At 38.3% G+C, this 17038-nt stretch overlaps 1 protein-coding gene across 1 annotated transcript in view; it reads right to left on the bottom strand.

Moving 5' to 3' along the window:
- The window catches only part of PCSK5 (proprotein convertase subtilisin/kexin type 5), a 303186-nt gene that overhangs the window by 24673 nt on the left and 261475 nt on the right, over positions 1 to 17038 (bottom strand). The window contains exons 25-27 of the mRNA XM_014951658.1: positions 6832 to 6874; positions 5851 to 5993; positions 4424 to 4624 (exon numbers count right to left, since the gene is read on the bottom strand). Coding sequence (XP_014807144.1) covers positions 4424 to 4624; positions 5851 to 5993; positions 6832 to 6874 — 387 coding nt within the window. The remainder of the gene's footprint in view (positions 1 to 4423; positions 4625 to 5850; positions 5994 to 6831; positions 6875 to 17038) is intronic.

Below are 17038 nucleotides of genomic sequence, written 5' to 3'. Positions count from 1 at the left end.
CCCCGCTTTCTTGGCTTGCCCTGTCTTTTTAAAAGCCTGGATAACAGACATGGTCTGTTTCATATTTCAGACCTGGATATGACTTATTAATGATTCCTGATATGAGTTGAACTGTTTGCCCAGCAGAGTATACCCCCAAAGTAAATATCATTTTAGAAATTTGTTTTTTATATATAATGTTTTGGTTGTTGGAGTGCGTGCTTATAAAAATTCATGAGTGGTCTGTCATTTATCCTTGCATAAGAAATAGAAGTGAAAGCTTACACATGGAAAAAAAGTGTATTCGACATTCACAAATGTTTTAATCCTCACCTAGATGGACTAGTCTCTCAAATTGCAAAGAAAGTCAGACTTTATGTTGGTTTCTCCTTGGCAGGCTCTGATGTGCTGCCCTTTAATCTATGTTAGCCTCGGAACCAAACAAAACAACAGTCTTTGTTTCCCAAAACTCCCTTTGTCCCATATGGTACATCAGCGCAGTCACTAAAACCACAATGGAACCCACTGAATCCATGTCGCTAGAAGAGCCAAAGAGAAATGGCTTCATTATTTGTAAATACACTTCAAGGTCCAATACCTCAACTCTCTGTTAGTAACATTTCTAAAGAAAAAGTGTAAATAAAGGACTAGCGCAGTAAAAATTGACGTAAACTACTGGATTTGGAAATTTTGGCTATATTCCTTGTTGTGTTGTCTACTTGCATTGTCTGGGGCAGGGCATGTGCTGAGGATGAGCTTGGTGCGATCTCATCTTCATTCCCATGACATGGGTGAGGTTGTTTATTTCATACTTGGCCCCCACACCCAGCTCAATCCCCCAAAGTGGGAGAATTAATAATTGTCTGGCCTGTACTCTTTAATTAAATTCTTTAACTCAGGCAGAGGCAGATCTGCCATGGTGCTGCTCCACTGTAAATACGTTGAGGACATTGAGCACCCAGCGGAGGAAGTGTGTGTTGATAAACAGGCAGAAAAGATGAGAGGCAAAAGCCAAATCTCAGCCACAGTCTTGCCCACATTGAGCTGGTGTGCAGACATGAAAGTATTCTAATACCCCCTGAAGAATGGACAAGCTTCTTGAACCATGCCCATGCTGCATGACAGGCTACCCATAGATGACAGATGAGGTGCAAGATCCTTATATTTTGCTAAGTAGAAATAGCCCTGGAGAAAATCAAAGTATCTGTAAAACAAGCTAAAGAACAAAAAAAGTAAACTGGGATAAAATATTTTGAGATCTATACAGAGGAAACAGAGGAAAACTTGGAAAGATGCCAGGACTTTGCACTCAGGTATGATAGAAAAAGTATTTTCTCTGTCCCCATAGTCTTCTATAAAATAAATATGAAAAAAAAATAATAAATAAAGTCCCTACGGAAATGTTTAAGAGGATCCAAGAGGGATCATTGTTCCAGGCCCAGGGAGTCTTTCTGTACAGGTATGCCAGCCAGAATCCTCATTGACAGTAAGTTTCAAGGAGCACAGATAAGTTTTCATTTTGTCCATTCCTGTACCAATACTTGTATTGTTGAACAAAACAATAAAAGGGTAAGTGGCTGCCTCTACTAAATTTTATGGATTTTCAGAAAGCTTTAGACAATGAAGAAAATAACTAGATTATGTAGTGAAATTTTCTTGTGGATTTTGTTTTTCTTTTAAAATTATCCATGTATTTCAAAATGTTATCAGGGTGCGAAATGTTCTGACTAGGAACTACCCTATTCTAACTAGGAACTACCCTATTGGTGTGAGGTACTGCTAGAGTTAAATGTGGTTTGGTCCTGCATGAATCCTTTATTTTTTTATTAAGGATTTTGAGTGTGGAACAAGAATTTAAAATATAGATGGCACAGTTGGAAATCCAGAATCAGCTGATATCTGCCTCCTGAATGTACCATCAAAAGAAATGTTTGAAAGAGTGATATTCTATCCAAAAACCCAAACATTTAGATTTTGTTGTTAATTAGCAAATGAAAATTACTGTTGTAAGAACCAGATGATCCTACAGTATCTGAGCAAGAAACCTCACAAACTGTTGTTAAATGTAGGTATTCAGAGTGTAACTTTGGTAAAGACAGTGTCGACTTCATTAGCTTTTTGACTTGGAGGTTACTACTATTTGGAAGTCTTCCGTGGTGAGAAAAGGCTTAAGTTCAACGTCACTTTCTCAGGAGTTACATGGCACAGCTGCAGCCACACTGCGGGAACCCCAAGAAGTCTATCCAAGAGAAGATGAAGAACGTCCATCCAGGTTCCCTGGGCTCCCATCACCAGCTGCAGCAGGAATCCTGTGACTTTGGAGCAGTCCAAAGCCAGTACAGCTCTCAGAGTATCTAACAGTTGAACTGCCCTTAAGTAAGAAGTATTTTAACTACTGGAAGGAAAAAGAAACCTCTAAGACAGAGGTGTCACAGCACAGCAATGCTGATATATATGGAACTGCATCAGCTGCCTGCTTAAAAGAAAAAAGCTGATAATGCATCATCCTGTTCAACAGCATGAGAAATGGAGAACCAATAGTCAGACCAAACTACAGATCTGCTCTTTCCATGCCATTGAGGTAGAGTGAAATTGAAAAATATGGATGAAACACAAGGAAATTCATGGAGGACACCAACTTTATATTAATACTTTTTAGGTCTCTCTGATCTTTTTCTGAAGTGAAGAAATGTTATTCCTTTTGATGCAACATTTCTCCATAGATAGGCAATGAATAGAGATGGTCAATATTTTTTCTGAAAATATTTGTTGGTATATTTTAATTTTTAATGCAAGGTCATACAGATCCAAGCATAGTAATTCTTTGATGTGTTTGAGTCAAATAAAGACATAGGAATCAGAAGAAAATTTGTATTTGACAGAAAATAAAGCCGGAAGGGCCCCTAAGTAATCTTGCCTCTTGCTTCCCTCATTAAACATCCCTATCAGATGCTTTTTGTGTGTTCTTAAAGACCCTTAGTGATGAAAATCCCAAAACCTCCTCGAATATTCTACTATTGCTCCATTATTCCATTTGAAAGTCACCCTTTTTTTCCGATGCCAAATCCAAAACTCCTCTTCTGCATTTTAAGTCCTGTTTACCACACCTACAGAGACCCAATCTATTCCATCCATCTTTGCAATTGTGTTCCCCTCAGCTTTCTCATATAGTCCCAAGCGCCCCATTTTTCCCAGCCTTTCATTGTAAATAATCTTTCCCTAGATTTTTGGTAATCCTCACTGTTTCCTCTCTAGCAGGCCCACCTCTTTCTTTAAACACCATGCCTAAAACTGAATGTGTTATTCCAGCTGATGCTTTACAACTATAAAGAGAGCAAAAGGATTATAGGACACTGACTTTTCTTTTTGTTTACTGTGATCAGCAAAGCGACTACTGAAACACTAGAGGAAACTTTACCCTTTGTTGGAGGGTATGGTGTTCATACGACTAAAAAATTCCAGTTGGAATCCTATCAAGATTCCATGTCCTGCAAAGGTTGCACTTAAAAAGAATGGATATTCATAGCAAATGAGTTTTAATTTGTGTGCAGAGTGATAAACTCACCATTAGCACTGCCTCATTTGGTAACATAACCTATTCAGTTGTACTTTATATAAATGACATAATGGGAATGACAAATATTCTACTATGCACTCTTCATTTAAGACTTCCTTATCAAGAAACTTGCGACAATACAGGGATGCATTTGAAGATACTTATGAAGGAAAATAATTTTTAAAAATAGTACAGGCCATTCCCTTCAACAACGTTAAATTTTAAAAAAAATTACTTCCAATTCCTTTACTTTTCTTTTTTTTTTGGAAAATATAGTTGGTTTTCCCATGCTATAAATGAGGCAACCAAGAAAGAACCGATTATTTTGTGCAGGTTGTGGAAATGGCCAAGGTATGGCAAGAAATAGAGAATGTAGTTCTACATCCTGTGTTTGGACAGTGGTGGATGAAGAGAAGAGAGCTTGCTTTTGAACACACAGTGCACAGTGCATACACACACATTTCGTTAGTTTCCATTTGCTACAACTTACATCCACCTCTGTATAGGGAATCAATAACCACAAAGCTGGTCTAAAATGTAGACTATATGGCTCCCAATACTTTAGATAAGAAACTCCCAGTACCTTAATCTGTTATCTACATTTTATCTTTTTTATCTTATTGTCTTTTATTTTTTAATCTTTTATCAATCCAGGTGAGACAACTCCCAGATAAGAAACAATAAGTTGTATTAAAATGTTAGGCTATTAGCGGGAAGATTAATTTCACTCTCTGAAACCAATGGTTTTGGTCAATATATTTTAAAAATCACAATGAGTTTGGCAAAAGTGCAGTTTCACTCAAGCTGCAAGACCTTGATATTCTCTTTCTACAACATCTAGTAGTCTTCAGAGAATCAGAAGAGATTCAGGGATCTGTTGCAACTTACCATTCCAGAACTTTCCATCGGGTGGAGAATTTCTTGGATTCAGGCACCGCCCATGAGATAGCTGGAAACTGGATTTGCACCCAGTACAGTGCTCATAGCTGTACCCAACACATGTTGCACAGCTCCTGTGGCAAGGTTCGCATTCTCTAGAGATGTCATCAGTGAAGAAGCCATCCCCACACTCACTCACACATGTGCCACCTGCAATAGAAACAGAGCCTGGCATCACTGTGTCTTCTGACCCCTGTTAATCCTGACAAGGAGGCACCTTAGCTTCTCACTGCCGCCAGCAAGAAATGATTGAAAAAAGCCCGACATATAAGGATCCATGAAACTTATTGTAGCTATCTAAACTAATATTTTTTTTTAGCATGAAACTTAAGTTGAACTCAGTTGCTTGTGCAAACTTCACAAACTTCAAACCAATATGCACTTAAATTTATATCTAGGTGTGTTTTCATCCATGCCCTAAGTACATCCATACCTTAAGCACATACAAATCTTACGGAAGTCCAAATCTGAATAAAAATTTTATGGTTGATTCCCAATTTTTATACTGGTCCAATATAAAATCTAAGTCCAGAATTCCCTAAGATTGTTAGATATATGCAAATTTTGAGGATTGAATGAATCTTTAGTTTCTGGTGAATGTAAAGCTGAAGTTAGGTAAATCTGATGCAATTTAAGAGTTGTCATACTGCAGCAAACCCCCTAGAAGTTGTTATGCTGATAACTTCTTGAGCTTTCTCCAATTTCAGTTAAAAAAATGTAGGCCACCATATGACCTCAGGTTGTGACCACAGAGTTTTCCATGAGTGTGATGCTTTTGTGCTCCACTACTGTCACCTTCAGCAGTCAATGCACAGGATTTCCTGTGATTCATATTTGGCACAATATCCGAACCAGTCCTACCTGATTTATGGCTTTGTAATATAGCTAAGAGATTTCTAGTCTTGTGTGAATCTAATGTGGAATTTAGTGGTTTTAACTCAGCTCATTTCAAAGTGTTTAAGGCCTGTTACTTTGTGCGGATCTGAAAGTCATAATAAAACTACACTTGCAAATAGTAAGGAAACGTTTCTGTGTCTTCCTGTGAATTAAAACGCTCTCCTTTCCCAAAGTCTGAATCAAATACAGTATTTTTTGCACTTGTCCAGAAGAGTGAAAATGCATTAAAAACATAATTAGAAAAAAGTAATAGTGGGAATTTCTTTATTGAGCTTTTGAACCAAATGGCACTATGGGCTAACATAACCATCTTATGTTAATGCCAAGGACCCGATTCTACAAAGTGCTAACTCCCCCTCAGCCTCCACTGTCTTCCATAGAGAAGATTTGTAAATTTGGGAAGTTGAGTTCAGACTCTTTTTCTAATGAAAAAGTCTAAAATACTTGCCTTTATATGCCATACTTGGTACTCTGCTTACCTAAGAGATAAAAGCCTTCCTTACACGAGTCACACTTCTCCTTGTCACAGCTATCACAGTTGCTAGGACACTCTATACACTGCAGAGAACTTTCATCTCTGTAGGTATTTTCTGGGCAGTACTTATAGCAATGCTGCTTATACCTGTAAGATAAAGTAGAACATCATTAGCAAGCTTCTTTTGAGATGAATATGTTTTATATATATTTCTAGGTATGGTAATGATAAAGCTCTATTCTCATCCCAGTGAATAGAAATTATTCCTCTAATGATGGATTCCAAGTGTATTTGTGGTTCTGTTACTTATTCAACTGGAAAATATTAACAAGTCATGTTTCCTAATCTCAGGATTCTTAGGTATAAATAATTTGACTCTGTTTTTAAACATAGGCACAAAACCGAATGCATGCTTAATTAGAAATTGTGGTTGTGGTTGTAAAGAGCTGATCACTTGATAAAATACATAAGCAATGTCATTGCTTATAGCTAGAATGAATAGCCTTTTTATCAACATTGTCTTTTGTCACAGTAATTTTTACAGAGATCCCTTAACTTTGAAAAGCAGTAGGGTTCTTTTCCATCAGTTTAAGTTAAACTTTCAAATAATCTATGCATTTTTTTCCTTTGCTTAACCTCCTCACATTTTTACGTGTGCCTGCTGAACTGCAAATCCCAGAACTGGACACAATATACTAAGAGCACACTAGTTCCAAATCCAAATCCAGAGACACTGTTCAACTTTTAGACCCTTTTTGTTCCATACTCTTCTCTTCATATACGCAAAGTTCGTATCAGTCCATAAGGCTTTGACGGTAAATGACTGACTAGTTTTTCAGCATTTCTCAAGCTTTTTTCCAAAGTTACTGTTCTCAGATAAGCGATACTTAAAAGGAATGGGATAACATACAGATCTATATAGTGAAGCACACATTTTTGCTTTAGAAAAATGTAGAGGCATGAAGAGCTATACAGCTATACTTACATATAATAGTTCTGAATGCACTTTATACAGATTTGTTGGTCATCTGAAATTAAAAACATGAAATTATGTAAATAATATTTAAAGTTAAAACCGGAATGCTAAAAAGAATTGTTGCTACCACACTTTTATGTTAATATTTCTTACATAAAAATTACTGAAGTCATAACTAGAACATGATTACCTCTGAATCTCTGTTTGCATTTTTTGGAGATAAACTTTACCACAATCAGGTCCTGGTCTGTATTTTTGCAGTGGCATGTGACTTTTGAGTCCTTACCATAAGGTGTCCAGAAGGTGCTGACTGCTTAAGGAAGAGCTGTTCTGAAAAGCAGAACCTTCCCAAGAGCTCAAGTTGGTCAAAATGAACTCTTAAAAGGAGACTCTAAGTTATCCAAACCTGTAGTTTCATTCTATTCTTTATTTGTTGTAGAGATAAGTTAGAAGCATTTGGCACTTGTAAAAGCAAACTTTTCAAAACATGTAAGTAATCAGTTTAATCTTAAAAATCCTGAGCTAGACAAACATCATTCTATACAGGGAGGGAAGGAGGGGAGGGGCGAGGAGGAGGTGGGGCACAACTTTTGGGTAAACTTTCTCATGAGAAAATTTTTTTTTTGCATTCAAAAATTTTGTTGAATGAACAAAAGAAATGTTATATAACTTCTTAAAACTATTACAATGTTTGGTATGCCTTTATGCTCACACAAAGTGAAGGGTATTTTCTATAACCTCCCATTATTAGCTTGCTATTTCTTCTACCTTACTCATGTATCCGAAGGAAGAAAAGAAATGAAAAGAAAAAAGTGAAAAGAAATGGAGCAACCTGGATGAATGTATTAATAAACTGTTCTACAATTAAATGCCTATAAATTATTTTTGATATTAATAGTACTCATAAGGCAAAATTTTCACTGAGTCTGTTTGAACTGTGTCTACAATAAATCACACTTTACACATGCAAACTTATTAGGCAACATGCACTTGGTTTTGCAAGTAGTTCTAGCAATTTATTTATGAGGTGTAAAGTTTTACCCAGAAATGTTGTAGATCTGTGAAAATATTCTCTTTACTGTTAAGAGCACAAACAGAAGCAGCAATCACCTGATCTAGTGTTCTTTGCACTAGCTTTTATGTTAAGACAAAAAAATCTCTTAAAATATGAAAATATCTTCCTTTACTTCTAGATAAAAGACACTTGGTATGTCCAGGCCTTCTTTTTGAATGATTTCTGAAATACTATTACTGTTTCTGCATAAGGACACTTCCTGAGATATTTTTTTCCCCAATCCATTTGTATGTGGTTTTTTCCTTCCAGTGTTTATAGAACATTGTTAGGAGCCGGGATGATATGATGATAAATAAGTGTATGTATACCTTTCGAAAATTGTTATGGTATTGGCACATACAGTCCTTATGTTTCATTGATGGAAAGAATTGAGTACGCATCAAAGAGACACTGCTAAAATTGCTGGGGTTGCTTGCGGATTTAGTAACTAACTCTCCGTGTACTTTCTGGGTTTTATGAAGAAAGGACCCTTTCCTCTCTTGCCTGTGGGAGGTTCTGATAACATTTTTCTTTCCAAACTGCCCTCTGAGTTTTGTCTGTATGGTTGACTATCTATATAGCTCAATTTGAGACAGATCTCAGCAGTAAATCCAAAAAAAGACATAACGTCTGGTTGTTCTCTGGAAAGAGATTAGAAAAATTAAGTATTAAGTAAGCAACCATAAAGTAAAGACCATGTATTTTGAGTTGGTTTAGGATCTAAGAGAAAATATCTAGGAACGAATGGGTAAAAAAAGCTTGTTTAGATTGTGGATTGGGATACATATTGTGGAGAGAGAAAAAAGATGTATCACAAATACCACTTGCATCCTGCTCCTTATACAAAGTTAAGTCAGAACTGGTAACAGTAAACACCTTATTAGACAGCCACGAATTTCATAGGAATAGCTGATTTGCTGTATTTCACTTGGGAATGTACTAAGTCTTTCTTCAAACCTAAGATTTTGGAACTGGGGGGAGAATTTCTTGACAATCTTGTAAAACGAAAACATGCAGTCATTGGGCTAGTGCACCCTAAGTTCATTTGCCAGTTTGTCTGCTATATTATGTTATTTGTCATCAACCCTTGCTGAATGATTGTTCTTTCTCTTGAAGACATACCCACTGAATAGAAGCTCTACCACCTTCTCTACTCAGTCATAGTTTTGAATTTAAACTGTTGAGGAAAAATAAATTTAATTTGGAAAGGAGTGCAAAGAGGGCAGCTGTTTGTTAGCAGGGAGAGAGAAAACTAATTAAGCCACTATACCTGCAACAGCCAATTTGGTATTTAAAACACACTGTGTTTCCAAAATCTTGCAAATTAATTTTAAGAATAAGCTAAGTCTAGGGAATTTTATGAAAATTTATGTGCAGTTCTTCAACAGCGGCTCCTTTAAAATCTGTCACAATTGGTTCTTGGACTAGCACTAACAAACATCCTATATTCACTGAGACCTGCAGTTGCCCATAAAATAACAAGATCTCTGTGGTGCAAAGTGGGTTGGTTAGTATGTCACGCTCCAAAAGACTTCATGTCATGAGAGCTGTTAATGCTAATCTATATTTTACAGTTTCCATTTGCAGTGATTTGCACTATGTTAAGCCTATGCCGCTCTTTTGAAGACAAGAAACAAAAGTGATATTGATAGCATTGGAAATAGGATTCAACCAATTTTAAAATATAAGACCTCAGACACGAACAAATCCTCTGTGACTTTCTGGTTTTATTGCCGTTTTCTTAGATAAGTAAAGATCATCTAGAGTTCATAGAAAAAGTCATTTGGTTTCTTTCCTTGTCTTTAATAAACTGCTATTCCTGTTCCCTCCTCCACCCCTCACCCTCTCGAGCACAATACATTTGCAGTGCAGCTATGTTATAATACAGAAAAGGTACATGCAAAGATTAAATATTGGTCAAAGGCCAAACATTCATTCATTGTGTTGGAACTCTCTGATTTGAAATGAATTAGTGTTTTTTTCTGCTCCAGGAGGGAAGTACGGGCATTAGGGTTACAAGCATAGCATTGTTGTGCTGCAAGTCTATTTTTGTTCAAATATATAGAGAAACACTGTAAGTGATTTTTTGGTAGTGTTGCTGTAGAGGCTTAATGGAATATTTAGTGCATAATTTCACCTATATTAAAAACGAGATCCAGAGCATTTTGGAAATTCCTGTCACTGTTTCACTATGTTTGAGTGTTCATGGTATTTAGACAGATCCTGATTCTGAAAAGTTCACATGGCTAGCCCGCTGTACATTTGAGTAACACTTACCCAGGGTATCCCGTCTAATTAGACTCAGATCTTGCAATGACTCCTATGCATGCTTGACTTTATCTACTGTATACAATAAAGCTGGGAGTTGAAGTTAAGTGCAAGGGTACATTTTACAGGATCTGTATTTAGACTGTAACTTTTATTTTAGCTTCCTGTTTTGTTTATGAACTTTTTTAAAAATTAAATTTCCTGAACTATTTATTGGATCAGCCATGAGCCTAGAATGTGCTGAATACACTCAACATTTTTGCATTCAGGAGAAGTTCAGGATATTCACTGCCTGGGACTTAATGCCTGGTTTACCTTTCTTTTCCAGTTTAATTAAATGTAATGACTGAAAATTATTTTATATTACATTGCAGTTTTCCTTGAAGGGCCAGCCTGCAGTAATTGCTTAATTTCAACAGTTACTGCTAGATTTTATTTGCCTTTTACATTCCCCTGAACAATAATTTACAATAATCTAAAAAAAAGTACTATAAATTGTAGTATATCACCAACAAGAGTAATTATATATTTTAACTACCTTAGACCATTTTTTCTTTAGTTTTTATGGCATCTCAATTAAAATAACTGAAATTTACAATCCAAACATAACAGGATTTTTGACTAGACATGGGCCTAACTGAAAATCCAGCTTTCAGTAAGCCTTAAAAATGAAGATTTCTGTTGTGCAATCAAGAACTCTGGTTTGGATCTTCCAGTTTTTGTGAAAAGGGAATTGTTTGTGTCTTTTTTATTGGTTTTTCACCTTTTCCACCTTTTTCACCCCTTCCTTCCTTCCTTCCTTCCTTCCTTCCTTCCTTCCTTCCTTCCTTCCTTTTTTCTTTTTTTTTCTGTTTGTCAGTAAATCAACTTTACTTTCTTTTCATTTCTGATATCATCATATATTTTGACAAGTCATGTTACTAGGAAGTGGGAGAAAGAAGAAATTGTGAATTTTAACCAAGAAAAAAGCTGGATTCTGTTGCCAGTTAGATTTATATGGGGAAAAAATGGCATCAGTATTTGCTTTAGCCAAAAACTACGACTTCAGTTCAGCCAAAATACTAAAAAGTTACATATTTTTAAGGAAAAAAAAAATGTCCAAAACTCTGAATATACTTCATTTCTTCCCAAAATATGCTTTCACTAAAATTACCTCTGTTTAGTTTTTTTTGTGATTTTTTTTTAAATTAAAGCTACTTTTAATTGAGATGAAAATGAGACAAATAAAACCAAAAAGTATTCTGAGTGTTATTCTTGCTGTCAAGCAGACTAACTGAAAAAATCACACAGCTCTGATCTCAATTGCCCTAGTGTCAATTACTGTTGTTGGATTTAATTGAGAAAATTAAGGGAATGAGGTAAATTTTCCTGATAAAATAAGGGTTTTATTATGTTGTAGTTAGAAGTAGAAATGAAGTGCAGGTAAAATGAAATGAAACCTAAGATTAGCATTATAATATGGATTACCTGAAGCAGTTTCATGGTTTGTATGACTGAGGTGAAATGTCGATAAATACATAAATACTTCTGTGAATCTTGATAAATGCATCAAATTTGGGGGGAGATTTCACTGAGGGAAGGTGATGAGATAGGGAACTTTAAGGGATAGAAAATTTAAAAACCTGGCTTAAAAAATAAATACTGGTCAGAATGCTCTAGTTCCTCACCAGACAGTTGACCAGTGCTGTAGTGAAATTTGCACCATATACAAAGCTCCAAAATCTGGTATCAATCAGAGAAGTTCTTGCTTACAGGGCTACAAAGAAAATCTAGTGGCTCATTCTTACTCCTAGTGAAATAAAAGGTAAGAGTACTTCACCAGAAATGAAATCAGGACATGAGCAGTACTATCTAATAATTTAGAAAGGTTTATTTGTCTTAGATTGTATTCTACCACTCAGATGTTGTTTTCTTTTGTTCTTACTCTACATTGAGATAAAAATCTCAATGTGATAATTTCAAGCATGAAGGCTTGTGTTGAGATGCATTTTCTGAACACAATTATTATGCTGAGATGGTCCCTTATGTTTTAATAGTTTCTTACTGCACACGGAGTTCCTCTGAGCGAATAAGATTTCCCAAAAAGTGCTCTCCTACAAGCAAGAACATGGGCCAGAGGTCCTAAGTTTACACCGCAGACACCAATGCAGGCTTTATCATTAATTTGAACAGCTGGATTCCATTGGTCTTTCATTAACAAAGTATATTTATGCAGGCAACAGTCATATGGGAAACATCTTCTTTATATGGAGAGAATCCAAGACTTGCAAGTGGTTCCATAATTCAATTCCTTATCTGAACAATCGAGACCTGGAGCTTTAAACTGGTATAAACTCAAGTAATTGAAACAAGTGCATATTGAGGTAGAATTGCTTGAATAAAAGAGAAGAGAAGGGAAGGGAAGGGAAGGGAAGGGAAGAAGATTAAAGTATACTAGAATAGGTCCAGTTGGAAGGGACTTACAATGGTCATCCAGGCCAACTGCCTAAGTGCTTCAAGGGTGACCAAAAGTTAAAGCATGTTATTACGGATATTGCCCAAATGCCTCTTAAATACTGACAGGTCTGGGCCATTGACCACCTCTCTAGGAAGCCTGTTACAGTGTTTGACCACCCTCTCAGTACAGAATTCTTTCCTAATATCCAGTCCAAACCTCCCCAGGAGCAGCTTTGAACCATTCCCATGCGTTCTGTCACTGGATCCCACGGAGAAGAAATCAGCACCTCCCTCTCCACTTCTCCTCATCAGAAAGCTGTACAGAGCTATGAGTTCATCGCTTAGCCTCCTTTTCTCCAAACTAGACAGAGTCCTCAGCTGCTCCTCATAAGACATGCCTTCTGGCCCTTCCACCAGCTTTATTACCCTTCTCTGGACACATTCAAACACTTTTACATTCTTCTTAAACTGTAGGGCTCAGAACTGCACAAAATTTCAAGATGAGGTTGCACCAATGCTGAACACAGCGGGATAATCCCCTCTTTTGACCGGCTGATTGTACCGTGCTTGGTGCACCCCAGGATGTGGTTTACTCTCTTGGCTGCCAGGGCACACTGCTGACTGTCATTGAGCTTAATGTCAACTGGCACTCTCAGATCTCTTTTTACATGACTTCTCTCCAGCTGCTCTTCTCCTAGTACATTCTTGTTTCCAACGTTACTCCATCCCAGGCCCTGTTTCTTCCAGTGTATCTCCCCATTACTGGGCGGATTGAGAAAAACACTATGTGTGCTCCTGAATCTCTCAGCATTCTTCCTAGAGGTGTGAAATCTCTTTAGACTGATCTTGGTCTTCTTGTTGAAACATCATTGGTACCCACGTAGGTAATACTTCATAGAATCATAGAATGGTTTGGGTTGGAAGAGACCTTAAAGATCTGTGTGATCCAACCACTGTGCCATGGGCAGAGACACCTCCCACTAGACCAGGTTGCTCAAAGCCCCATCCAGCCTGGTCTTGAACACCTCCAGGGATGGGGCATCCACAGCTTCTTTGGGCAACCTGTTCCAGTGCCTCACCACCCTCACAGTAAAGAATTTCTTCCTAATATCTAGTCTGAATCTCCCCTCTTCCAGTTTAAAATCATTACACTTCATCCTATCACTACAGTCCCTGCTAAAGAGTCCTTCCCCATCTCTTGTACAGGCCCCCTTTTAAGTATTAGAAGGCTGCTATAAGGTCTCCCTGGAGCCTTCTCTTCTCCAGGATGAAGAACCCCAACTCTCTCAGCCTGTCCTTATAGGAGAGGTGGTCCAGTCCTCTGATCATGTTCATGGTCCTCCACTGGACTCATTCCAGCAGATCCATGTCTATCTTATGTTGGAGACTCCAAAGCTGGACACCGTACTCCAGGTGGGGTCTCACAAGTGCAGAGTAGAGGGGTAGAATCACCTCCTTCAACCTGCTGGCGACGCTTCTTTTCATGCAGCCCAGGATGCAGTTGGCTTTCTGGGCTGCCAGTGTGCACTGCTGGCTCATGTTGAGCTTCTTATCCACCAACACCTGCAAGTCCTTCTCCACAGGGCTGCTCTCAATCCATTCTCTGCCCAGACTGTATTTGTGCCTGGGGTTGCCATGACCCAGGTTCAGGATCTTGCGCTTGGCCTGGTTGAACCTCGTGAGGTTCACATGGGCCCACCTCTCAAGCCTGTCCTCTCTAGGACCCTCTGGATGGCATCCCTTCCCTCCAGTGTGTCGACTGTGGCACACGGCTTGGTGTTGTTGGCAAACTTGCTGAGGGTGCACTCAATTCCCCTGTCCGTGTCACTGACAAAGATGTTGAACAGCACTGGTCCCAGTACTGACCCCTGAGAAATGCCATTCATCACTAGGTTCCACTTGGACATTGAGCTGTTGACCACAACCCTTTCAGTGTGACCATCCAGCCAGATCCTTATCCACTGAGTGGTCCATCCATCAAATCCATGCTTTCCAACTTAGAGACCAGGATGTCATGTGGGATAGTGTCAAATGTTTTGCATAAGTCCGGGTAAATAGCGTCTGTTGCTCTACACTTATCTACCAATGCTGTAGCATCATCATAGAAGGCCACCAAATTTGTCAGGCATGACTTGCCCTTGGTGAAGCCATGTTGGCTGTCACCACTCCCCTCCTTATTTCCCATGTGCCTTAGCAGAGATTCCAGGAGCATCTGCTCCACAATCTTGCTGGGCACAGAGGTGAGACTTCCTGGCCTGTAGTTCCTCAGGTCTTCCTTTATTCTCTTTCTGAAAATGGGGCGCTCCACAATCTTGCTGGGCACAGAGGTGAGACTTCCTGGCCTGTAGTTCCTCAGGTCTTCCTTTATTCTCTTTCTGAAAATGGGGCTTATGTTTCCTCTTTTCCAGTCAGTGGGAACTTCACCAGACTGCCACTACTTTTCAAATACAATGGGAAGCAGCTTAGCAACGTCATCTGCCAGCTCCCTCAGGAGCTGTGCATGGATTTCATCAGGTTCCATGGATTTATGTTCCTTCAGGTTCCTCAAATGGTCTCAAGCCTGATCTTCTCCTGGAGTGGGCAGTTCTTCATTATCATAGCCCCTGTTTCTGCCTTCTGCAACTTGGGCAGTGTGAGTAGAGCCCTTGCCAGTGAAGACTGAAATGAAAAAATAGTTCAGTACTTCAGCCTTCTCCGTATAATTCGAAGGCTGTACTAGCCTCATTAGTTTTCTGGTGACATCCCAGATCTGGGCCCCAGGGAGGCAGCAAAATTCCCTGAAAAAAGGGTCCAGTCTGCAGATGGTTTAGATTATATTTGTTTTAATATATTTGTTCTTCAGTAATTCCAGCAGAATGATTCAGCAGCTAACATTTCTTTACTGTTTTGATTCATGAAGCTCCTGCACTGCGAATTGTTGAAGTAGTAACAATACATGCTTTGTTTGTCTTTGTAATTTTAGGAGTACATTCATTGTTTGGTCAGTGGCTACTAAGCTAGATGAACTTTTGGTCTGATGTAGTATTTTTCTTCTGTGCTCTTATTTCTACACGGAACTCTAAACTAAAACCTGGAGTATTCTGTGTTTGCAGAACTCGTGGTTCAATCTCATATCTTATTTTTTTCCAGTGACTTGCCCCAAGTCTGGATTTTACCCAGGAAGTAATTTTCTTTCTCGGAGAAATAAAAATTTCAAAGACAGATTTTTTTTCTTTAATACACACATCTTGCATCCTCAGTGTGCAATAAAATTATCTTTTACCTATACTCTAGGAAAGACAACATCTTCTAATGTGATGTTCTGCCTACACTGAAATGCGAGTACTAAAAATCAGAAAAGAACAGTTCCAAATCTTGCTGGGCATTCTTTTTGCACAGATTGCATATTCTCATTCCAGAAGCCTGTGGAAACGAGTCCTATTATCTGCAAATCTAAAACCCATTCTGCAAGATTAACCTCTTGAGGAAGATTTACTCTGAGATAAAAAAGGATCCTTATCATAATTTTCTCTGGTATTTTGAAAGTCAAGGTCTATTCATCATCAGGGAAAGTTTGAAGAAACAAAGTTTTCTTTTGTGTTTCTTAGGTTGCTATAGGAACCAGATCACTTTTTACTCATTAATCATGAGCACAACAGCCAGAATCGCAATCTGTACCTGTTCACAGTGCTGTCCTTTTAACTGTCTCACAGGTTCCTTAAATCTTCTCCAAATACCTTTTCTCTCATTCCCACTTTCTTATAGACTGTATTTTCCCCCAATTTCCCTCCACATAATGGATCTCATGGAGCATTTGGATTATTGAGTCCCACTTTCTGCCTTTATAACTGTATGTTTGTACATAAACCTTGTAACCCAGACCGAACTAAATAGTGAGGTTCTGGATAAACTTTGAGAGTTGCTCCGGCTCTACCTTGCTAAAGCAAAGCATCACACTTGGGCCTAAATGCCTATTTTGTAGGCTTTTAATTTCATGGACATGGGTCCTCGGGGTTTCTCAGTGTTTTTTGCCTTTTGTAAGGTATCTTTGAAAGAGAAAAGTGTGGTGGCTATTCTGAACATTCTTCACTTTGTACCCTCACTGAGGGTCACTTTATTCTCAGTGTTAGCCTTTGAAAATAATCCTGGTGCAAAGGTTGGGAGAGGCATGTTGTGCTGCTCTCTGCAGAAACCTGCATGGGTCAAAAGGAGATATATGTGGTATTTTGCTATATGGAGATGAGGTAATCGCTGGGAAGCTGTGAGAAGCATTCATATCATAACATGTCATACTTTTGCAAGTTGGGTGAGGTGAGCGGAAGTGAATCAGCAAGTAGGTGAGTAAAAATTGGGTCAGGAATGCACGGCTCCATGGGAGGACACTGGCAGGAAGGCAAACAAACTGGGACAATGCCTGACTTTCTCAGTCCCTTCTGAGAGGAAGACCTGTCCTTCTGTTGACTCCTATGAATTTATCAA

The sequence above is a fragment of the Calidris pugnax genome, unplaced genomic scaffold (assembly GCF_001431845.1).
Source record: "Calidris pugnax isolate Ruff unplaced genomic scaffold, ASM143184v1 scaffold207, whole genome shotgun sequence".
Classification (NCBI taxonomy): Eukaryota; Metazoa; Chordata; class Aves; order Charadriiformes; family Scolopacidae; genus Calidris; species Calidris pugnax.
The sequence above is the reverse complement of the archived record's forward strand: the minus strand, read 5'-3'. Positions and strand labels throughout refer to the sequence as shown.